Genomic DNA, 23823 nt, shown 5'->3' on the forward strand with positions numbered 1-23823 from the left:
GTGCGTAGTGGTGTTTGTCAGCATAGAACGAGCGCGAGAGAGCTGGCAGAGCGGAGTAGCTGTGACTGCGGCAGCGTGTCTCCCTCTCGGCCACTGTGCAATGATTGAAGAACAATAAATAATAATGAAGCCTGTGCAATGATGTAGCTTCCAGACAACCAATGACTGGAACAGCGTTTCCTCTACATTTTCTTGTGTTGCTGATAGCTCAGCTACGGAATGACGGGCAGGCCGTGCCGGGGGAAAAGGCTGAAGGAGGTGACTGTGTAGACGTGACATCACATTGCTACGGAAGTCCTGACGCCTCTTAAAAAAATTACTTAATGACTGCACTAGACCTAACTTTTAGTTGATCCCTTTTAAAATCTACGTGTGAACTTTACTTTTGGGAACTTTACACACGTCCACGTTCCGGACGTCTTATTTGACACATCACTGCAACGAAAGAAAGAAAACCGACAGAAATCAACAGAATGTTGACATGATGGAAACATGTCACCCATTCTTTTATTTCATAGAAACACACAAGAAACACACAAGAAACACACACACACACACACACACACGCACGCACGCGCACACACACACACACACACACACACACACACACACACACAGTCATTCTATCCTTGAGGAATGAGGAAAAGGACATCCTGTGGTGCTTCCCCTGAGCTGTATAGCTGGAAACTCCCGGCCCACAACAACAGGAATGGGCAGGCCCTGGCCACCACAGCCGCCCACTGTTCTCCACTTCAGCAATCACCCTGATCACTGCTGTTTGAACAGCAGCTTAGTGCTCACAGGCCCATGGCCTAGAGATTAAACATGCACCACACACTGCTAACTCCTTAAAGGCTTTTCAATTTTTTTTTTTTTCCTACAAAATGTTTGCCTCCGGACACTATAGCCATGACCATTACTTTACCTTGGAACATGGAACACTAAATTTACGAGTTTATCTGGGGCAAACAGTCAGCACTCAGCAGGGACAGAAACTGTGGAAGGTGAATGGTGCCATCTGGTGTGCAGAGACTCTGTGAACCTGCAGTATGGAAAACAAACAGATCACAGAACAGACTTTAGAGACCCGATTTTAGCATAATTATGTTCTTTAAAACAGAAAAAACACCCTTTGTATTAACTAATGGCGTGTGTCAATAATGTATTTTTTCAATGTCACTTATTAATACAATTTGGAAAGTGTCACATCGGGTGTGAAAATAAAATTTGTGAGTCTATACACATTAATGGATTCAAACACCACGTTGCTACCACCTGGTAGGTTTAAAAGTCAGTTTGTAATTATATATATATTTCTGGCCTTACAGTTTTTTTTCTTGTGATAAACGACAGTGGTCACAACTGAAGCCACATGTGCAAAACTCGAACCACAGTCTGCATTAACAGTCACCTGAGCTAAACAGTTCACATCACCTGCAAAACTCATTCCAAACAACCCAACTCTTCACTCTAAGTGTCAGTACTAATAAGTGTCAGTATTAATTTTGTACTTATTAATATCAGTATGGTAGAGACTTAAGCGTGGTTACACAACTGTTCTCTCTCTCTCTCTCTCTCTCTCTCTTCTCTCCCCCTGTCTCTCCTATCCCCTCTTTCAGCCCACCTCTCCTCTCTCCCCCATGTCTCTCCTCATCCCAACCGGTCGAGACAGATGACCTAAAACTGAGTTCGGTTCTGTCAGAGATTTCTTCCTGATAAAAGGATGTTTTTTCTCTCCACAGTCGCCAAATCACCAAGTGCTTGCTCATTGTGGGATTTGTTTGTTGGGTTTTCCCTGTAATATTGTAATACTGAGCTCACTATGTAAATTGCCTTGAGACAATGTATGTTGTGATTTGGCGCTATACAAATGAAATTGAATTGAATTGAATTGAATTCACACACGTCTAAAAAAAGGCTCAGTGCAGCGAAACACTTTGAACAATCCTCATGGAGACAACACACACTGTCAATCAGAACACAATGAGAGTAAAAACACCACCATGGAACACCAATACAGATATGAGAAACTTTTAATCTTTACAGTTTGAATGATTTAAGCGACTTCACACAAATCAATATTTTCTTTAAAGAAAAGAGTGAAATTCTTTCACATGAAAATGTTTATCTTATAATATACCAGTTTTCTAGGTAAACTAGATGGAATGAAAATCAGCAGTTTGCTTCAATAGATCTTTGCCGATTGGGTTGCACCCTCAACTAGGGATGGGACGATACCACTTTTTTTGTGTCTGATCCGATACCGATCCTGCAACCTTGAGTATCTGCAGAGGCCGATCCGATACTAATCTAATACAAGCCTTTCCACACTCGTAAAAGAAAATATTAATAATGCATTATATAGGATGCACTTTGCTTAACCTTGCCATCTAAAACCTCATACTCAACGGTGGAACAAATAATCAACTCTCCTAAAGGAAGACATACATAGCCAGCAACAAGACTGAGTTATGGAATACTGCTGTTTTATTTATCAAAGAACTTTTGGGATTAATTCTTTTATGGCCACCACCATTGAAACAAGCAAAAAACAAATTGAACTGTAAACTGTTAATTAAATCATAAAAAATTAACATAAAAATATGATGCCGGAATGTCAATTAGTAGATATGTAAATAGGCATTTATTTGGTATGTTTACTGTAACGTATCGGATCGGATTTTACCTCTTATTTCTCCCGATATCCAATCCAGTCATTTTGGCCATATCGATACAGATATGGAATATCGGCTCAGGACATCCTTACCCTCAACCCTGCCTTTCTCAATGAGAGACCATGATTTACAACATGGTCTATTAGTGTGGCCCTTATTTCATCAGAAATTACAGCTCTTTGTCTTCTTCCTTGTCTTCCCTCCACTCAATCGTAATTCTGAGCTTTCCATATATATATATATATATATATATATATATATATAGTACCAGTCAAAAGTTTTGACTTTGCGATCAGCAGTGTTGAATCCATTGGAATCCATTCTGTTTTGAATGTGGAGTGTAGACTCTTGAAAACTGTGTTCAAGCAATGCAAAACGAACTAGAGTTTTGCACATGCGGCTCCAGTTGATGCCCACTGTCGTTCAGCAATGGAAAAAAAAACTGTAATAAAATATTGGGATGTATTGTGTAGGAGTCACCTGTGGGGGTAGTACTGGGGTTGAGCAGTAGGTGGCGGTAATGTCGCTGTGTACAAATGCCGAGAGAAGAAGAAGCAGCTAGCTCCTGTGTTAACGGGCTATGTTTTTAGCATTGTGACATGTGAACTTGACGTGTGTGCACTGCACAACGTGAAGGGTCTCCGGTGGACTGTGTAGCCTCCCGGCACCTGGCAGGCCCGGGGAGAGCAGCAGGCCCGTCCGCAGCGGGTGTCGTGCGGGCTAGCACGGCTCCTGTGTGAATGACAGCGGCAGCTCAGCCATCTCGGCTAACTCTGCTAACCGAGCAGTGGCTGACAGGGAGAGACAGAAAGGACAGAAACGGTCTCAGCGGGGTAAGCACTTCGGATGTACTCGTCACTGCGGTCGACGGAAGATGGAGACAAGTCGGCGTTTGCTCGACTAACGTTAGCTGTGTGGAGGGAAGGTGCGATGTCGCGACGGCTGATCTGCGCGTTTCAGCCTCACAACTCAACAAACGCCAGAGGTTTACAGTCGCAGATTCGTCATTTTGAGACACTATTAACCCTGAGCAAAAAAAAAACCTTTCCCTACAGCCAAATAAATGAAAGTCATTTCATGGGATTCGTGCTCACAGGTCAGCCACAGGTTGTTGTTTTTTTTATACCACAAAAAAAAAAAAATATATATATATATATATTTTTTTTTTACGTTGAACGCTATTGAACCCGTTGCCTTGACAACATTGTGTAAGCCCAAACAGATCGAGAGCACGTCATGACGCCGCTCAAACACTTGTCAAATACAAAAGAGATATGGTAGACACCAGAAATGTCTTCTAAGAACAGCAAAAGGTATGACATATTTCAACATGCCGTCATCCATATAACAGAAAAATAAACAAGCACTGAATACAACTCAGAAAGAAGAAGCATAGGCTGACCAGAGACTTTTTTCTCTCCTTTCCATGCTGCGCACAAGGAGTCTTGGTCAACAGGTGCTGGAGCTTGCACTCATTCAACTTAATATATATAGAAAAAAAACATGCATTGCTCTAGATAGATAGATAGGTACTTTATTTATCCCAAGCTGGGAAATTATAATGTACTCCAAACTCCCTGACACATTTCAGACCAATAATCTGTTGCTGTCACGTCATTTCCTCAAGTAAATAGCACTTGCATTCCAATAACTGCTGAGAACAAATTATAAAGCAGCCCGTTTCCCTGATTTGCATCCTCAGGTGACTGATTGCCTGCTCATCCGCCACCTCTACGATCATGTCTGCCAACTGTAACAAGAAAGAAGTTGAGGATACATGCAAAACAAATCCAGTAATGTTTTTTTTTTTTTAAAAGCACCTCCCCTTATTTTACACACAATGACGCTACATGACTGGCACTTCCATTTTTAAGTGATGCTATCACTATAGTGACAGATTTAACCGATTTATCTGTTACTGGAAAAAAATCAGTCAATATGAGACATTCAGCCTTTATGTTTGCTGATATGAAAACCTTTATTCCACAGAATAAACAATGCAGGAAAGACGTCCATTTATGTTAAAAAAAAGAAGAAGAGGTTCATTTTCTTAATTATTTTTTACCTATAATAAAGTTTACAGTTAAACTGTAAAATATCAAGCCTCAACTCAATGTTTTAGCATAAAGGTTTGATAACTAATTTTTTTTTGAAAGATATATGTCAGACAGCCGTTTCATCTGTATTGGACATTTTTAACTTTTGTTGGTATCGTCCAACAGGTCAGGCTCTGGCCATAACGACCAGTCACATGACATTTTTGGTATGTGCAGGATGTGCATTTTTATTAGAGCAAACAAAAGCACTGTCCTGTGAGGTGGCCATCTTTGTGTATCTTCATAACACCTGGTTTTGTTATGAAACAAAATTAATTGTTTTTGAGATTTGTTACTAAGAAGACAGCATCTGCCTGTGTGAATCATCATCCTAATTTTCTTATATATATATATGTGTATATATATATATATATATATATATATTCCCCCCACCCCACCCCACCCCCGCAGATAAATCGAAAAAGATCCACAACCTTTTTTGAAGATAGAATTTAAAAGTGACTCGTTTGTAAACATACTTGTGAATGCTTTATTCATCTGTTGACAGAATTAGCACTCTCCGATCTGAATGAGCTTCGCTTCTTCATGACTTTTCATTTAAATGTCTTCCAGATCTCCAACTTCATTGTCCTGAGTGTCACAGCGGAATCAGATGCCATCTCCTCTCCTGGCGAGAGCGAGGGAGCATCTCAGGACACTGAGCTGTGTAGCAGTCGGGATTAATGAGTGAGCTTCAGGGCTCATTTCTGCCTCACAAACACCGTCATCCAGGTACTGTCACACCTCCGCATGGCGAAGACGGCAAAGATGGAGCTGCTGAGGGCGCTCATCGCCGAGTGTTTGTCTGCAGCCGCCGAGCAGATCTTCAAGATAGCAGAGAGAACCATGGCAGAGTATGAAGAAGAAATGTCCTGTTCACAGTGGGTATTGGACAGCCACCGCAGACTGCTGGATGTTGCCAAGTCACATAGTAAAGGTTGGTTTATCAGCGTTCATTTGCTAAGGAAATCACAGGTTGGAGGCAATTCAACGTCGACTATTCTCCCAGTATTACTAACTAGCTTTAGCCTGGGACCCAGAAGAATTCTTGGAGCCGGTCCAATCACAGCCGATTAAAAACGACAAGACTCGTTCACAGACATTGTGGAGTCATCATTACAGGCATCTCCTCTCTGCTCTAGTCTGCTGACATTTTCGCGTCACTCTACAGACGTCACATGATTCTTCTACGTCCGTTGGTTATGCCTCTTGGAAATCGGAAATGCGCCGAGAGGTTCCAGACAAATATGCCTTTGAGTATTAGTCTGGCTACGCCAGGCTAAACTAGCTTGCCATTCAATAGTGACTTTTTCAGTTGACAATACTGATACATACTGATATACTATCTCACTATACAATATAATTCTACAATTAAAACCAGTGTATAAGCGTTTAATCGCTGGTAACATTAACAAGCATCATTACTAACATTCCAAGCCTGGTCCTAAAGCGGCAGTAAGCAATTTTGGAGAAAGTTTGTTGGTTTGATTTTACTGCTAGGCCGCGACCTCCGGTGTGGGAGACCGACGCATTAACCACTAGGCCAAAACTGCAGAGTTGCAGCGCCACCCGCTAGCATGTCTCTTAAGGTCTCGACGAATGGTGTTTACAAACTGCACTCGCAGTGTTGTGTGGTGCGGTCCGCAGCAATTTTAGTTTTTTTGATTTACAGAACCTGGGCTGAGCCGAATACCCAGAATTTATTTTTTCGGCGCACAGACAGAACCGACAGCTAGCGTTGCCGTGAGGAAATATTCGCAGATATATATAATATATACAGATTTTTACAAAACGTGTATTGCTTTAGAATCGCTTACTGCCCCTTTAACTGCCAAGTCTGTCTTTGTTAATACTAGTCTCTAGAATAAAACTTGAACCTCTCCACGATGCCCGTTGATCAACGTGATCAGCAATGGTCTGTGCGACCTCTGATAGTGACATGTCAAGACCATATTTAGCCCGTTTCCCATTAATATATTATATAGTTATTGTTATAAGAAGTATTGGTATTAATTATATTTAATTCACTTCATTTCCTCAGCCATTCTTGTTGGCATACAGCTGACACTCAAATTGGTTCTTTGTTGACACACACACACACACACACACGCACACGCACGCGCACACACACACAGATATTGACAGGTATGGTCTAACTGATGTGTTACTCAGCCCCTCTGAATATATATTCCATCCAATACCATCCAGTATGTTGAAATGTCAAAATACTCAAGTCTAATATGTTGTCACATATTAAAGGATTTAGGCTCAACCTTTTACAAAGACTCTTTATGTCAGTTTCTCCTTTACTTTGTCAGGAAACAAACAATAAATGAACAAATCTCTACCTATGACACCAGGTTGACTTCAGCTATATCCTTAAAGTATCCAGCTCCCGCTGCAACTCACATTAACGTCTTTAAAATGTAATTAGTCTTGCCCTTTTTTCTTTTTCTTCTTCAGACTATCTCCAGATGTCTGCCGCTGATGGTCGGCAGCAGCTTCCTGCCAGTATCAGTGTGAGCTGGGAGGAACCAGACAACAGCCACTCAGAGTCAACAGAAGACTGCGGCAACAGGAACACGCCTCCCCACGCCTCCCCTGCCAGTGACAATGACCACGGTGATCAGGAGATACTGATTAAGGAAGACAATGACACAAAGCGGGAGTGTGATGTGGACACGCCTTTGAAAGTGAAGAAACTGTTTAAATGTGCCATTTGCTTCAGTGGTTTTTCCTCCAAAAAGATGATGGTGCGGCACGTCAAGAAGCATGTGGAGAGCAATGCCTCGTCTTACCAGTGCCAGCTCTGTGACCGCTACTTTTGCCACAAGTCTGAATTCATTGTTCACGCCAGGATACATAAAGGCTCCCAACCACACGAGTGCCAAGACTGCGAGGAAAGCTTGGACCAGAGGGAGAGTCCGTTCATTCACAGAGAGAAACACGCTGAGGAGAAACCATACCGGCGTTTTAGTGACGAGGCGGATGCAGAAGCTCTGCTAAAATCAATGACCCCTGCCGTGAAGATGGAAGAAACGCCGGGACAGGAGGAATCAGACATGAAGACATTCCCGCTCACTCTAACTCCCTATGACAGAAGTGAGTTTGAGCAGGAATCTCTACAGCCCCTGTGTCTGTACCAGATCCAGACCGTTGCTGACATAGACATAGACTTCTCAGCTGCACTTCCCGTGCAACAAATCAAAACTGAGCCAACCGAAGCTCACGATGGAGTATCAGACTCCGGCGATCGGCCGCTCCTCTCCGTGAACCCAGGTGAGCACGGTGACGGTGGGACAGAGCCCAACCATCCCAGCATGAAGCACATCCGGCCAAGGAGACCTTCGGGAAAATCCAGCGAGCTCACGGCGCAGTTAGAAGCAGGAACGTCACCGAAACCCTACAAGTGCCCGTGCTGCGCCAAATGTTTCTCCTCGACGAAGACTTTAATAAGACACGTGAGGATCCACTCGGAGGACAAACCTTATCAGTGCCACTTTTGTGGGCGAAACTTCTGTCAGAAGTCGGATCTCGTCAACCACACGAGGATACACACAGGGGAGAGGCCCTATCGGTGCCAAGAATGTAGCAAGTCCTTCGCGCAGAAAGGCAACCTGGTGGTCCACATGAGGAAACACACGGGGGAGAAACCGTACCGGTGCCAAGAGTGCAGCTGTAGCTTTGGCCAGAAGTCCACTTTAGACTGTCACATGCAGAGACACAGATAGGTGAAAGGGTTTGTTGCAATGTTGGGACATTACCTCAGTAAAATGGGGCAGAGGGTTAGAAGGAAAGATTGGGCTCGTTGCAGAGCAGGACAATGCGGACACGCGTGTGTTGCTGTTTTTAAATTCATCCAATACTTAAATGAAGTTGTTTTATGTGATAACATCGATATAATATAATTTTGTCTTAGTTGTAAATTGTCACATCATGTCTCAGAGTGTGATGTGACACTTTTGTCATTGTGGGACATTTGAAGAATACAACACTGCTGAAAAACTGCAACAAAAACAACAAATATTGGAGAGAAGCTCGATGACGTTAAAGAGCTGAAGTGGAGTCAGAAGGTTGATTAACATTTGTGTCCTGCTGCCTTCATATGGCTGCATGGATTCACTGACCTGAAAGAGAAGCCTGTCGTACAGTATAGAGCAGCTTATGAATCAATGAAAACTACTTAACTGATGGAACTATGTCTGTATTTTTATGCTATTAGTTTTGAATGAAAGAATCATTATGATCAAACATCCTCCCCCCGCACACACTCCGGAGGCTGCAGGTCATCTTATGCCCTTGTTGTCAATAGTAACCAACATGTCGCACCTAGACTATCATTAATGTTGGATTAGGCCAGGCTATAGAAAGGGCAGTCTAAATGTACACGTGGGCTTCCATACAGTTGAACTTCACTGTTAAGATCTGAAGATCGTGCAATGGAATAATTGATGGAGTTGACGCTGATTCAGGAAGACCGAGATCGTTGATGTCTCAAGCAGAATGTATTTATTATCAGAGCTAAATATTAAGGAGACTTCCTGGTTCGCTACACAGATCAACAGGTCACAGTCATCACGACTATTGACACCCTGAGACGGCCTCAAGCTCCCCACCGACTATCTCGGCTTGCCATAGATAAGATGACCTTGCTTGGTGCCTGAGAACACTCATTAGACAGTTTCCCAGGAGAGAATAGGACAGAAATTCCTCAACACCTCTGTGTGCACACGTGCTGCTGGGTGTAGCATTGTGTGTGTATATGTGTGTGTGAGGGAGAAGGGACAGAGAGAGAGTGGGCTTGGTAAGCGAGTCTGATTGATTAATGCGTTTGCACCCTAATAAAAATCTTCAGAGATGAAAACAGCCACTTACCTGTCACTTATGTCCAGTTCCCCAAGGCATCCGAGTGCGTGAATACACATAGCATGTTGGCCGACTGTTGCAGACTTACCGCAGAGCAAAAAACATTTGAATGAGTATCAAATGGTGCTGTTCGAGATACGCATCTAAAATATCTCTCTCCAGGCAAGTATTCAGTCGGATTGATTACTTTTACTTGGAGATTAAAAAATACAAGTGTTATGATGCTAAGTGATGATACGATACTGAAGGAAAAGGAGATCGGGCTCCAGTGGGTTCCGGCCCAATGTAACCACTGGGGCTGGGTATCAAACCTCATTACTTTTGGGGTACCACCCAAAGGCACCAGGGGTTAACCTGGTATTTATGAGGCATGAGGCAATTCCATTGACTCCATTTGGGACGAAATTTCAAAGGCCGATATCTCATATAGCATAGTACTAGGGAGAAGCCAGCACATTTTTCATTCGTAGTTTATTATATTAATTTATCAGTAGAATAGGTTAAGTACGGTGACATGGATGATTATTTGTACTAAAGTGCTTTAGTGACATATTTAAAAAAAAAAAAAAAATCATCCATGTCACCTCCTGGGCCCTTCAGATAACATTTTAACTTCATGAAGCACTCTTAAGTCCCAACAGACAATAATACAACCCCCAGATATATAAGCCTTTATCCAAATACCCTGTCCGTGGCAGATGTTTGGGTTGGGTCAATGAATTTGTGGTTGAGGAAACTCGGAAATTCCTCTTCCTGTGTGAAAAACAGACATACATAACTGACAGTAAAAATCCAGACGATCCCTGAATGTGGCTGCAGGTAATGTTCAGGTGGAGCATCTGGTGGCCAAAACAAACCAAACTGCTCCTGAGTGTCCAGCATTTATCCAGCTTCTCTTCACAAACATGTTTGTGTCGGGAAGTGCTGCAGAATGGAGATTTTCTTTTTTGTGAAGCTTTGTTGTATTCAAAATGTTTAATTTATTGTACGGTTCTTAAATTGTCAGTTTTCTTAAATTATTTTATTGTATTAAATGTGTTTCTACATAAACTATGATAATCCCAGTGTAAAACCAAGCTTCTGTCCAATGTATTGATTAGAATAACACTATAAACGATCTGGAGAAACTTGAGACTTAAAGGGGCAGTTAGTGATTCTAAAACAGCTAGCTGTTGGTTCTGTGTGTGCGCCGGAAAAAATCCTGGTTTTCATCTCAGCCCAGGCTCAGTAAATAGGAAACAAAAAAATTGTGCAGACTGCACCACGCAACACTGCGAGAGCAGTTTGTAAAGATCACTCGCCGCATGTGTAGCACTGCAAGTTCGCGGGTTTTGGCCTAACGGTAATGCCTCATTACCACGACCTCAATAATGCCAATTATTGAGGTCGTGGATTCGCGGCTCAGTCAGAGCAGTAAAATCACAACAACAACAAAGAGAGAGAAGAGCTTTCTCCAAAATTGCTCACTGCCCCTTTAAGTCATATTAAAATTGTTGAGAATGTTTTCGATGATGTTTTGACTCATGGTTTGTGGGTTTCACGTCATACCAGACGCAGAAACGGAACAGCTGAGAAAACGTTCATCCACCTGGATTTCCAGGATATGTCCATTACCTCACCCTGTCACCAAGCTGTCACATGATGGTGGTCTTCATCTTCACTGTTCAACACAGGTCTCCCTGATCATGCCCACATGAAAGTGTTTGACAAATCACAAACATGGATGCGTTTACATCAGAGTGACATATTTCACGAATAAGATGAATCCTGATATTAGACAAATGCGAAGAATTTAAACACATAATCCACGATCACGATTGCTTCGGGTTATAAGTGCTCTGCATTAAATACACAGATTATTCTGAAATGTGCGACAGTGCATGAGGCCATGGCTCTCAAGTTAGGGTTAGTTTGTTGACACCTTATATTTACTATTTGGAGTAATGTTGCCCCCTTCAGGTTGGCAGTGAGTTGCTGGTCTTACTGTAGGATTTCAGGTGTCTCATGCCTTGATAGTGAGGGTAAAATGGAGGAGTGAGACATTCAGGACAAATTGATGTGCTGCAAATTTCCTCAACAGATACTTGATATGGTAAAGAGGGAGCTGAGCCGGAAAGCAAAGCTCTCGATTTACCAGTCATTCTACAGTATGTTCCAACTATAGTCTGTATATAAAAATGGATGTATTGTAGTCGCTGGGTTCAGAAAGTGCCTAAAACCTGTGTTCCCTAGAATTACCAGCAATGAGCGACTCCACTGGTTGCAAAAAGAAGTCTCTGTAGAAGTCTATGAGAACATGACTGTACTTCTCACATGATTTATAGCGTCAGTAAACATTTTCCTGAGGAGATTATGGTCTAGTTTCAAGTCTTAGTCCAATTTAGAGTAAAATAGACAATAAAGCTTAGCAAGCGTGGATACAGTGTGATACAGTGTGAAAGCTAGTAGTTGTCCATAAAGCACATAACAAGACAAGATTGATGCACCAGACTGCAAATTGTGTTTTCCTGTAGGTTTATTAGAAGAAAAGAAACAAAAGAAAAAGAATGGTGATACATATTATGACAGCATTGAAGGTACAGTATTGTTGAAAGACGGATCAGCTGTTTTTATTAGACTTGAATGGTCAGTTATTAGATTGGGATTGATTAGTGATATTAAATGAGACATATTATGCTCATATTCAAGTTCATAACTCTTAATTTGGGTTATTACTTGTAAAGGTTTATATGCTCTAATGTTCAATAAACACATCACACGTTTCCTCACACGGTCCATTCCTGCAGCTCCTCTTTTGTCTCAAACCCTTTGTTTTTTGATTTATCAACCCCTTCCAGTGCGTATATGAAGTTCTCTCGCTCTTGCTTCCTCTCCGCTGTGGGGTCGTTTCAAGTGTGCTCCACTGTAGGGATAGGAAAATAAAATCAGACACTTCTGGTGATTGTCGCTGATTTGTATTGGATTAATGTCAAGTCAAGTTTATTTATATAGCACATTTTATACTGCGGGCGTAGACTCAATGTGCTTCGCAATTAAAACCAAAAGATCACACATGGCAAAAACAAACAATAAAAAGGTATTATATTAAAACATAAATAGCATAGCATAAAAACAGGCATTACAAAATTTACACCTCCCTAAAAGGCTGTTAAAGAATATGTTTTTAGTTTGCTTTTAAAAGAAGACACTGTTGTAGCCAACTTAAGTTCTTGTGGTAGAGAGTTCCAGAGAGTAGGACCGTAATGACTGAAAGCACCATGAGCTGATTTAGGATTTCTTCTGGGGATAGCGAGTAGACCTTTATTTGATGATCTAAGGGTTCTGTCTTGTGTGTTTTCAGTGAGCACATAAACAGTGTATGAAGGAGCTAAATCGTTCATAGAATTGAAAACAATAACAAGTATTACTTTGTTTTACTGGGAGCCAGTGAAGAGAAGTTAAAATAGGAGTGATATGCTCCAACCTTTTGGTTTGAGTTAATACTCTGGCTGCAGCATTCTGAATAAGCATTAATCAGACTAAAGGGAATGTGAGGAAATTAGTACAAAATTATAAATTGAACTTTGACATGATGGCCACTGAGCTTCCATTGCAGTGTTGTTTTTTAAGAGGGGTGGGGGTTGGGGCCTGTGCTGCCAACAGTGCTGGGAGCTGCTCACAGGCTCCATCTACTGTGAACTATACATTTTTCATTGTCCACCCAGTGCTGCACTTTAATACTCTCTGACCTTATTAAGATGTATTCCACATCCTCTCGGCCCCTATTAATGTTGTATGGCTCTCTGTATTAATCATTCAACCTCTTTCCATAACGCCACCATAAAGTAATTGCAGTAAATAAGCTTACGGCACCACCCGGCTGGCTTTGCCTATAAAATCAATATCATGCTTATCTAATCTGTGGAGATATGAGGATGCGGGTAAATGGACTGTATTTATATAGCACTTCTGTAATAGTCTAATTGACCACTCAAATTGCTTTACAGGACAAGTCACATTCACCGATTAACACACATTCATACACTGTCGGAAGAGCCATCAGAGGCAATTTAGGGTTAAGTGTCTTGCCCAAGGACACATCAGCATGCGGACTCGGGGAAGCGGAGATAGAACCGCCGACCTCAGGACTGGTGGATGACCATCTCAACCTCCAGAGCCACAGCCACAAGTTCAAGCCGCGAGTTCTACAAAATAGTTTAAAATATTAAACAGACAAGTTTTTCCCGTCGCGGTCAGTCTCTTTACCTGTCCTCTCTGTGTGCATGTACTCGGGTGCACATGAAAGTGCGTTGCGTGTCCGGGGGAATGGGCTCACTTCACTGACCCGAGCATCGTTGTGTCACTAACATTTGAGCATTTTTCAAGTGAGTGCGTTGGTTGGGGGTTTGGTTGTAATCCTTAAAAACTGAAGTGTGAAAAGTGTGTATGGGGAAAAACAGCAAGAGCACCTTCAGCTCCAATTGTTCAATCAACGCGCTGCATGTTTTTATAGGAATTTATGTCGTTTGGCTACATGAATGAAGTTGATGTCCTATTTTGACAGAATGAATGAATAGTGCGCGTGAAGAAGATATTGTTATCGGTTGAATCACTGACTCGATATATGCTGCAAGCAACACCGGAATCACTAATCAGGTTATGTGCTACTGTATGTGAACAGAATGGGCAGAATCAATAAACACTGAAAAATAAACTTAAATAATTAAGAATAGTTTTCATGTTGAATATGGGCTTAATATTGACAAAGTGCATATGCTGTCAGTCCAGCATTATGGGTGGGAGCCAGGACAGGCAGGCATGCACCACCAGCACATTAACAATGAATGTATTAGAGTGGAATTAAAGGTGGGTGTGTCTGTGTGTGCAACCTGAGGGAGAAATTATGGCTGTGTAATAATTACAGTAAGACCAATGAATTGTTTCAGTGTTTTGCGTAATTTGCTCCAACTGCTAACAAATTAAACATTGCATGATTTTAATGAACAATAAATGGTAGGATTTGCAAAAAGAAGGAAACAGATGGAGCAGATGTAAACATCGGAGCGGCTCCACAGAAGCAGCGAGAGCTAACGGAAACACAAACGATGCGTTCTGCTTGACCGGTAATATTCTCTGTTTCATTTATCTTTCATTTTCCATGTTATTGTCGCACTCTGTGACTGTGTGCTACTGTCCTGTTGTGATCAGGCTGCTAGTCGCTAGGCCCACAGTGCTACGGCTATTGGTTAGCGGTGTTTGTAGCATAATAGCTGAAAATATGTTTGTGTCCAAGCGGTCCAATCTGTTTATGAGTTTTCCAGACGTGTGTCGTTGTCTGTGATCTCGCGACCAAATGCTCCCCCATCTGTGTCATACAGTTTAGTTAGCTTCACTATTTTATCACCAACGTAGCGTCCCGTGCTATGCTAAATGCTAAGTATGTGTCGCTATTCATGTTGCTTTTCTCCACAGATGCTGACTTTGCTGGGGGAACAGCTGAGGAAGGAATATTCAACACAACTACTGTATTTTATGCATGCGCAAAATAAAGCTTGACAATATTACATCATTGTGTACTTTTTTATGCTTTTCTTTGAGCTACTGCATCGGTAGTACTGAACCAGTGAATCTGATTACCCCAAATTAATATATTTGTAATGCCTTGAATTGATTCAAAAGGTATATTGATAGTAGTAAGTAATCTTCACAGTGTTGTATATTTATGCAATGAGAAACCAATCACTTTCAAAATACGCTTTATTGCAAAGCAAATATTGAGGTTGCATAAATATTAAAATATAACTTTGAAATTAATAAATTAAATGAAAAAAATATATTCCACAGCACAGTATTTACATATAGAACAGTCTGAAGCTAAACCATCTTGGGATGAAACCAGTGCAAGCGGCAGGGACCAACTGGCTCATCACATGGAGATCAGCTGTGTCTTCGGCTCCCAGGTCCTCGGGTGTCAGGCCAACACGCCGACCTCTGCCCCGTCTCCCATGGCCGCTGCCCGGTGCGCCTCGTAGGCGACTCCCTCTTCTCGCTCGACTGCTCGTCGAAGCAGCCGTGTTCACTTCCTCATCGGAGTCCAGTGTACCAGTCTCAAGGCTCTAATAATGTTATAAAATATAGATAAAAGCGTCAGTCATATCGCAAAACAACAAATGATGTATGTGAAGATAAAGCTGTTCATTTACAGGCCTACATGTAACACTGTAGTAGCTTACGTCCTAGCTAACGTGCTAGCTAACGCCAGGTACGTAAACAAGCTAATATACACTGAGTTACGGTCGCACACGTCCAAAAACACTGACGATGTTGTTTTCACAAAAAGTCACAGGTAATAACATGAGGCAACGATAACTAAAAAAACGTCTTATAGTCTATCAATGTGGACAGTAGTCCGTGTTAGCTTCAGGTTAGCTTCTTACCAGTGGGAACGTCATGTTACGTACCTTGCCTGGCTTCGGTTGTCATGGTAGCGTGCACGGGCCCGGCGGGCTGGGAGGAGCTGTGGAGGAGGAAGCGAGGTGCAGCGGAGAGGGAGGGGGAGGGAGCAGGAGTCGTTGGATTTTGAATTCTGAGACTATGTCCACACTTCTCTCAATCCTACCGACAGCACCTTTAATGACAGTCATAGGGGGAGGAAAATCCTTCGCAAGCCCCCACATGGTCAAAAATATTTTTAAAATATGATTTGAGTAATGCACGTTTAAATATTTACATCTTCAGCAGGAACTGGTGGGCTTGGGGTGGTACAGAGTAGAGACAAAGTAAATACAGAGCAACAGACTGGTGTTGGTCTTTTCGTGGGATTTGTTCACATTAAACACAATATTGAGGCCAGCGTCACGCCATCAAGCTCTCTGACTGCAAAATCTTTATTTTGTTATTTACACACCACCCCTGCCACACTGTATCAAAAGAATTTTCTAAACAAAACCTTTTTTCTCCCGCGAAGAAAATGTATCTCAGTTCAAATGACTTTATTCAAATATTATACATTGTCGTTTCATCTCAAGGCATAGTTCAGTATTTTTCCCAGTGCCATTTAAACTCTTCCAAACCTGCTGAAGTCCTGATGTGTGGAACAAGCCTTGTTACAACCCTGGGTACCTCTGCACTCACAGGGACACATGGGATTTCCATGTTAGGGCTTTTATTCCTGGTCGCAGTTTGAGATTCTGCACTGATAAAAGCGCTTTGAATAAAACATGTCGTGATTATTATTACCTCAGAAGCAGTAGGAGAAAGGCTAGAGTGGATACACACGAGGCTAAAAACAGACGTTTCACCTGCTAAAAAATATCCAGCAGAATGGAAGGCTGAAAGCACACGAATGTGATTCTTTACCTCGCGTATATTTCACAATAAAAACAAGTAGCAATATGTCAAAGTGTACACTTTGACTAATTATCTACTATTGAATGTGTGTTCAATGATCTGAAATGATTTACTTACTGACTGTTATAACTCGACATTTTTGCATTTAATCATTTATTATATTATATTTTTCTCAATTTTAGATGCAGCTAAAAACATTTAATTGAGGTTAATTGATATCCACCTCCTATTTTTCACCAACTGTATATATATATATATATACAGAGAGAGAGAGAGAGAGAGAGAGAGAGAGAGCACTATGTGTTTTGTTTATGAAGAGTTCTGCTATTATTAGAAATAAAATATGCTGACACTTAAGCCTTAAGTTAGCCAAGAGAAGAATGTTAGAGTCCCAGATGGATTACACACACACAGGCTGCAATCATTGTACAATGTAGCATAGGTCATAATGAATTATATATTACACAGCCATATGAGTTGGCTGGTATGGCCTAAAATTCACACTATAACTCGAGATGGACAGTAACAGTACATATCATGTTTATTACATGAAGGGCTTGAAGGGTTAAGTCACTGGTATGGTACCAGCTCCCCCTCCTCTTAGCTGGGTGCAGTGCCTTCAGCAATTTCTCCATTTTCAGTCAAAGCAGTATGGGCTCTCACTTTTTCCCACGAATGCGTGTGAATTTTGATGTTGGTTGGGTTAAATGACACGATCTAAATGATTGAAATAACTATGTTGTCTTCATTCATTATACTATAGTGTCGTTCAGGGTGTGATTTGTGAAAAAAACCCAGAAAGGAAGCTGGCTTGTGTCAAATGTGTTATAGCGAGTGAGGTTTACACACTGCGCAGCACAGCACTCGACTGGCAGACCACCGCACAACAAAACAAAACATGCAAGATTTAAATCGGCCTTCCAAATACCAGCCGGGCCGTCGGCCGGACGGCCGTTCAGGACTTCTCCAGAACGTCCAGATGGCCAGTCCGCCCCTGCTCACATGGAGACATGTGGAGTAGACACCAGCTGGGTAGCTACACACAGAGATCCCTCTAGTCCCCACTCAGTAACTGTAGTGCCGCTCAGACAGATAAGTTACATAAGAGATTAGGATGAAATCTTGGGGTGGTCGCCTGAGTGGGTCTTAATCTACCTGGCTGGGCTGCCCAAGCAGAGCCTATGTATGGGAAATGACTTAATTACTATAGGCATCCATTCACCTGAGAAGGGAAAATGGGTGCACAATATCTTACTAGACCTCAGTGGACATGCCCTGCTGAGGACAATCTAGGAATCAAATGTCACAGCTCACACTCATTGTGCCGATGTAGCCCTATAATCACCTGTTCATTTCTCTGGGTTACACAAAGGGTCTTGTAACTGGAAGTAGAGATGAGTGGAGATGCCTTCCTCCAATGGGGTGAGAGTATTCTCCTGACAACTGAACACCTCAATGGTCCTCTGGAACATACAGCATGTTTAACATATTACTTAAAGGAATGTAGACACAGAAACAAACAGGGTCACAGCTGCCTTACCTCCATGCCTGTCAGGAATTCTTCTCTGGGCGTGGTGAGGAGGAGCTCGAAGAGTGTGTACTTCTGGAAAAAACTGCAGCCAACACAACACACAGGTTCAGCCGCAGTTCTTTCATCATTAACACACATTTCCTACAGGTGCACAAAGCTATCTCCCTATAATATGTAATTTGCATATCTTGAGAACCGTTCATCCAATCTACTTCAAATGTGGCAGGTGTGTTGGTGAGGGCCATAGGAATTAGGGGCATGGTAGACATTCCACAGGTTCAATGATAATAGATTTTGGGGAAAAAAAGGCAAACAGCACGACACAGCAGCAGGGGCTGGGGCTCATCCATGTTAATGACGTCATCGATCAGAACAATGGTGTGTCGCAACACTGTAAACACGACAGGACCCGGTCCAAAACAGAAGTGTGATTCCTACTGAGAACAAGCTGTAGCTTGAGGGACTATTTTAGACAGAGATCCACTGTTGTGGTATTCTGCCACCTCTGCAGCCTGGAAATGTTTTTCCACAGCAGCACAACTGCTCAGCACAAGCATTTGTAGTGATGTAGCGAAAGCCCCAGAGCGCTTTATCAAAATGGCAAGAGAGACAGCAAAGCATCATATGACTTGTTTACTTTGTTGACGTGGAACGTGTTTCTGGTAAGAGTAGTAACTTACACATTTTCCTTTTTCTTGTCCCTCACCAGTCATTTTTGCTTCCCTGCTGTTACCTAAAAAACCTTGCCCATGACCAATTACAGTGTGGAAATGAAGTATCTGAGACAAAGATCCAAAATTGTAAACTTTACAAATTGGAAATGTCACAACATCATATTTAAATTTGCAATGGTGGAACGCTACTACTTAAACTCCAAAAATGATGCATTGTTACCGATTGCATCAACATAACGAATACTGTTTATCATAAAGTAAACTGGGCCCAACCCAACCAGCTACAATGTTACAATGCTGCTTGCATTTTAATGCAACAATGAGTCTCTGTCAGCTTTGGCCTTGCGAGGTCCAAGACGGTTTAAATCACTGGGTGGGATTATGAACCATATACAACCCATGGAAATACAATTTTAAAAAGAAGAAATGTGATATTAAAGCAAGCATTGATGTTTTTTCCTCACACTGCAGTCATGTTCATTTGGTCAACATTAAAAAAAACACATTTATGTGTGCAGTATCTTTTTAATAATGTGGTACTTCTATTTTTACTTAAATAATATAGTACTTATATTTCACTCAGGATCACTTTATTAATTTCAATAATCGCAATTTGTTGTATTTGGCAGTATGGCTCTGTTCTTGGACCACCCTGCCCTTCCATGTGCATACGTGGAAAGCCTGAGTTAGGGAGATCACATCATATGAGGCAGGGAGAGCGGGGGCCCAGAAAACCCCAGCGCAGAACAGAGGAGGCATCAATGACAACACATGACATTGATCAAGTCCGATACATATGAAAAGGAGGTGCTGGGGTGGAGGCGGGTTGCGAAGTAGCGTGCAGCAAGCAGGAAGAGTGTGCAGGTTAAAGCAAATTAAATAGAGCGCAGGATATGAGCTTTGCCAATTGAATGCGTGGAAGAGGATCAGCTGAGCAGTCAGCTTATGTGGCCTGGTATAGAGATCTCTACTGTCAGCTGATGTGCTGGATCATGGCTGAGCTTGACTTGGTGGCCTGCCTGAACTAACGCTGCGCTCATTTTTTGTCCCCTGCTACGTCCTTGCCTACAGTACAATAATGACACGGGAAATATGGTAATGTTTTGTGAAAGAGAGAAATGAATAAATCATAATGTGGTAAGGGTTCCAACACTCAGTGTTATCATTTGAGGTGAGGAAGTCGGGGGTCAGCCACAGTGTTTATTGAACATGCTGCGACGGCTTTCAGCATGTGATAACCGTTTCTCCAGATGGGACCAGTGAACATGTTAACCCCCCACGCTGCCAGTGCTAGCCTGACATAAGTATTAGTCTGACAGCTCCACATACCGAACCCCAACTCATACCCAAGTGTGTGTTGCAAGTATAGCCAGTGTGAGCTACAGGTAGAGTCCATGCAAGAAGTCAACCGGTATCCTCTTACAGTAAGTGGATTTATGATTGGGCCACTTTGGGATACAGCTGGATCCTTATGTGCTAAACAGGCACCCATTTTCAACTATGTATGTTAAACATTGATTCACTACTATAATTCACCTACATAGATGGTGCCAATTCATGGAACAAATCTATTCGCCATCAAGCCCCTGGGGACAAGTTTAGAAACATACTGTATACAGATATTTCTACCCAACACACAATTGTGTTAAGGTTTTCCTGTTACCTGTTTCTGATGTAACTTATGAGCTCTTTGGCTTCTTCTCTGTTCAGAAGTGAAGTGGTGTCTTTCTCTGACGACAAGCACTGGCAGGCGGCAGCTAGGGCCTTAGCAAACTCCATCAGGTTCTCCACTAAACCCATCTGTTTCTCTGAAACATGACAAGAAGACGCTTAGTGTGGTGATTCTGATATGTTTAATAGGGGTATAATGGAAAAACACATCACATGCGTTTCCATATAATGATAATGAATTATAATGAAAAATGCATCCAAACGGTGTTGAATCTGGAGCAACTGGACTTGGTTGCCGATTCTTGAAGACGCTTCACCTCTCATCCAAGAGGCTTCTTCAGTCATAAACTGAAGAAAACCTGCAACCCAGTCTAGTTGCTCCAGATTCAATGCCCCTTGGATAACTATGACCTGGATGGACCAATCTTATCTCTCTTGTCTGTCTGTCTGTCTGTCTGTCTGTCCTACTCCCACTCAGTGGCGCCCCCAGAAATTTTTCACAGGGGGGGCCAGATGGGGCGACTGAAAATCTTGGGGTGGCACACCAAAACCAAAAGCCATAACTGAATTTCAGGAATTCTAAACTGCCGTTCTAGTATATTTTGGAGTTTTGTATTTGAGTTTTGGAGAGTTGCATTTTGTTTATTTAAGTCAGCTTTTTGTTACCTTAAAGTGCATTTTCAACTCTGTAACACTTAGTTGTTAAATACTCTTTTTCCTTCTGACCGTCATCTAGGTCCTGCTCCTTCCAACCCGTGACACTTAAACCTAACTATACTATTTAACTATTATAAAAAAAAACTTAATTGGTTTAAATGGATATTACCTAATATAAAATATATTTTACCAATGTAAAATATCAAATTAAAGCAGAATGTACTATAATTCTGCTGCTCTTGTATATATCAGCTGCTGGGCTGGCTGCATTTGTTTTTATTTATTATTGTACTTAGACCTAACTATACTATTTAACTATTATAAAAATATATTTAATTGATTTAAATGAATCGTCCCTGATGTAAAATATTACATGCCCCCCCCCCTTGACGTCTCCCACTCACCTCTTATGTTGTCCAGCAGCATGTGTAGCACAGCTATAGTGAAGGAGGTCTGTGCGGGGGTAAAGTTGGCCTCTTTAGCCCAACAGACACCACAGACATAGTAATCCAGCAGGGCAGCTTCCTTCATACAGGTGTGATGGTTCCTAAAGCCCAGGATCTCCTTCAGTTCCCTACAGTATTTACACTCAAATTAACACACATTTAGACAGAACTTTTTCTATGACACATTATTCACACTGCCTGCACAGCCATCAGGGGGTTCAGTGCAATGGGTTCAACTTCTTGCCCTGGTGGACTGGAAACGGGGGATCGAACCACCGACCTTCTAGTTAGTGGACGACCTGCTCTACCGCCTGAGCCACAACCCGTTTTATTTTCAGTTTGGTAAATATTTGCTTGTTGGGAAAAGACAATGTGACAGTTGCCTTACTATCCACAGAGTCCAGATGGACAATGTATACATTTTACCCCGAGCAGAGGATGAGTCCATCATAATTTTGTAAATGTAAAAAAATTACATTATGATTTGTTCTTTTTAGGAAAATTATCACAAATTATTAAACTTTTAGAACTTTCAGAAGCTCCCTGCTTTTCTTTTTTTATTAAAGGATGACAGCACCAAAGTTGTCATCAGTAGAGTTGACAGTCGATTTTGCCTTAAATTATTTTCAAAACTGTACAGTCAATGGAGTAACCTTCAGGTAACCTTCAGGTAAAGGATCCAATAAACACCTGAAGAGGAAAAGTTTGTGTGAGGGTTTGAATATGCTGGGGAGGCAGAAATTTGAGAGTGAAAAAAGAAACTTGAAATTTTTCGAATTCTATTTTTTATACATGTGATGACAATAAAACGTTTTTGAGATCACGTGTGTATTAACTGAATAAATATAGTGCAATTTCGTTCAGGTTATTATTATGGGTGTCTTCCCGACTCCTGTCGTGGCTGACGTCACTGTGCGAGGTCAAACCAGCCATCAAAGGAGGCTGTAAACGCCAATCAGAATTAAGTTCATTGCTGTTGTCAGGTAGAGTTTTAAAAAAAAGAAGGGAGGCTAGCCGAGTCTGACTTTTCGACCAATCACAGAGCCACTGATGGCTACGCTGTATCTGCCAGTGACGTGTTGTGAGGAAACGATCCAAATGCCCTGATGTATTTCGAATTTTGGCGTGATGCGTCCTTAACAGTGCCCAGAGCCCGCACAGTGGCATTCTGTAACATGATTAAGCCGTTGATGTGTTGTTTTTTTTCTTCCACAAGGAAACCAGCAACTTAGACCCCTTATATACTCACGCCTCCAGCTCGTCTCCGCTGCACCGCTGCAGCTCCGCGGTTCGCTGGTGGGGCGGCGCGTCCCACTGGAGGACCACCGAGTCCGTCATCTTCCAGCAAGAGGACACAGCCCACCGCCGGTGTCGTACAAACCCAGCACAGACTTGCGACCTCCTCTGTCCTCTCTACTTTTCTCCTGCTCCTCGCTCCTTGACGCTCTTGCGGTTGCCATAGCAACGCCGACGCCGCCGCAGTTTACCGCTTTCCCCTGTCTCTCTTTTTGATGCTTTTATTTTGGTATCCGGATCCTGTTTCCGGTCTGCCTGACCTAATCCCGTCCACGCACAGTGATGAAGTCATGGGCGAACTAAATTGAACATTAGCAGGATCCCTCAACCCGACCAGGGGCGGGCTCAGGCTGATTGAGGGGCAGGGCCGAAAAAATGAAAAGGGCTCCTAATTCATGTCACGGGGCCCCACCAACGCCCAAAAGCTTTAATGCATCAAGTATGATGAAATAGTCTTCTTACTTCAGAAGGGGATCTAAGAGGGCACCTAAGTTTTTGCCATTGTAAGTGCCCCTACAGTTGTTATCATAGGTTTTAGAGTGACTAAGGGGGGTGGATATCAGCCCCTCTTGGGGGGTCTGA

At 42.2% G+C, this 23823-nt stretch overlaps 2 protein-coding genes across 5 annotated transcripts; one reads left to right on the forward strand and one right to left on the reverse strand.

The window, feature by feature from the left end:
- The first annotated feature begins 2959 nt into the window (after positions 1-2959).
- Positions 2960-10230, forward strand: LOC118287789 (zinc finger protein 569-like). Of its 3 annotated transcripts, none has more exons than XM_047327658.1 (4): positions 2960-3508; positions 4378-4468; positions 5345-5708; positions 7235-10230. In XM_047327658.1, the coding sequence occupies exons 3-4, from the start codon at positions 5522-5524 to the stop codon at positions 8500-8502; spliced, it is 1455 nt and encodes a 484-aa protein (XP_047183614.1). In that variant the 5' UTR covers positions 2960-3508; positions 4378-4468; positions 5345-5521; the 3' UTR covers positions 8503-10230. The 3 variants fall into 3 exon arrangements, with proteins under 3 accessions (XP_047183614.1, XP_047183613.1, XP_047183615.1); XM_047327659.1 differs by lacking the exon at positions 2960-3508 and adding an exon at positions 3939-3988; XM_047327657.1 differs by lacking the exon at positions 4378-4468.
- Positions 10231-12134: 1904 nt separating this feature from the next.
- Positions 12135-23782, reverse strand: cabcoco1 (ciliary associated calcium binding coiled-coil 1). Of its 2 annotated transcripts, none has more exons than XM_035611653.2 (6): positions 23195-23782; positions 21904-22046; positions 20835-20979; positions 18507-18579; positions 18312-18429; positions 12135-12539 (listed from the first exon to the last, which is right to left on the reverse strand). In XM_035611653.2, the coding sequence occupies exons 1-5, from the start codon at positions 23281-23283 to the stop codon at positions 18316-18318; spliced, it is 564 nt and encodes a 187-aa protein (XP_035467546.1). In that variant the 5' UTR covers positions 23284-23782; the 3' UTR covers positions 12135-12539; positions 18312-18315. The 2 variants fall into 2 exon arrangements, with proteins under 2 accessions (XP_035467546.1, XP_035467544.1); XM_035611651.2 differs by having other exon boundaries at positions 21904-22073; positions 23195-23764.
- Positions 23783-23823: the final 41 nt, after the last annotated feature.

Source organism: Scophthalmus maximus, chromosome 16 (assembly GCF_022379125.1).
Source record: "Scophthalmus maximus strain ysfricsl-2021 chromosome 16, ASM2237912v1, whole genome shotgun sequence".
Classification (NCBI taxonomy): Eukaryota; Metazoa; Chordata; class Actinopteri; order Pleuronectiformes; family Scophthalmidae; genus Scophthalmus; species Scophthalmus maximus.

What these genes read in the sequence shown, in the direction of transcription:
- cabcoco1 (XM_035611651.2), bottom strand. Translation starts at nt 23,283, where the DNA reads ATGACGGACTCGGTGGTCCTCCAGTGGGACGCGCCGCCCCACCAGCGA. An exon ending in AGCGGAGACGAGCTGGAGGC is followed by an intron (nt 22,074 to 23,194) that starts GTGAGTATATAA and finishes TAAATACTGTAG; the next exon opens with GGAACTGAAGGAGATCCTGG. An exon ending in GCTGCTGGACAACATAAGAG is followed by an intron (nt 20,980 to 21,903) that starts GTGAGTGGGAGA and finishes GTCATGTTTCAG; the next exon opens with AGAAACAGATGGGTTTAGTG.
- LOC118287789 (XM_047327658.1), top strand. Translation starts at nt 5,522, where the DNA reads ATGGCGAAGACGGCAAAGATGGAGCTGCTGAGGGCGCTCATCGCCGAG. An exon ending in TGCCAAGTCACATAGTAAAG is followed by an intron (nt 5,709 to 7,234) that starts GTTGGTTTATCA and finishes TTTCTTCTTCAG; the next exon opens with ACTATCTCCAGATGTCTGCC.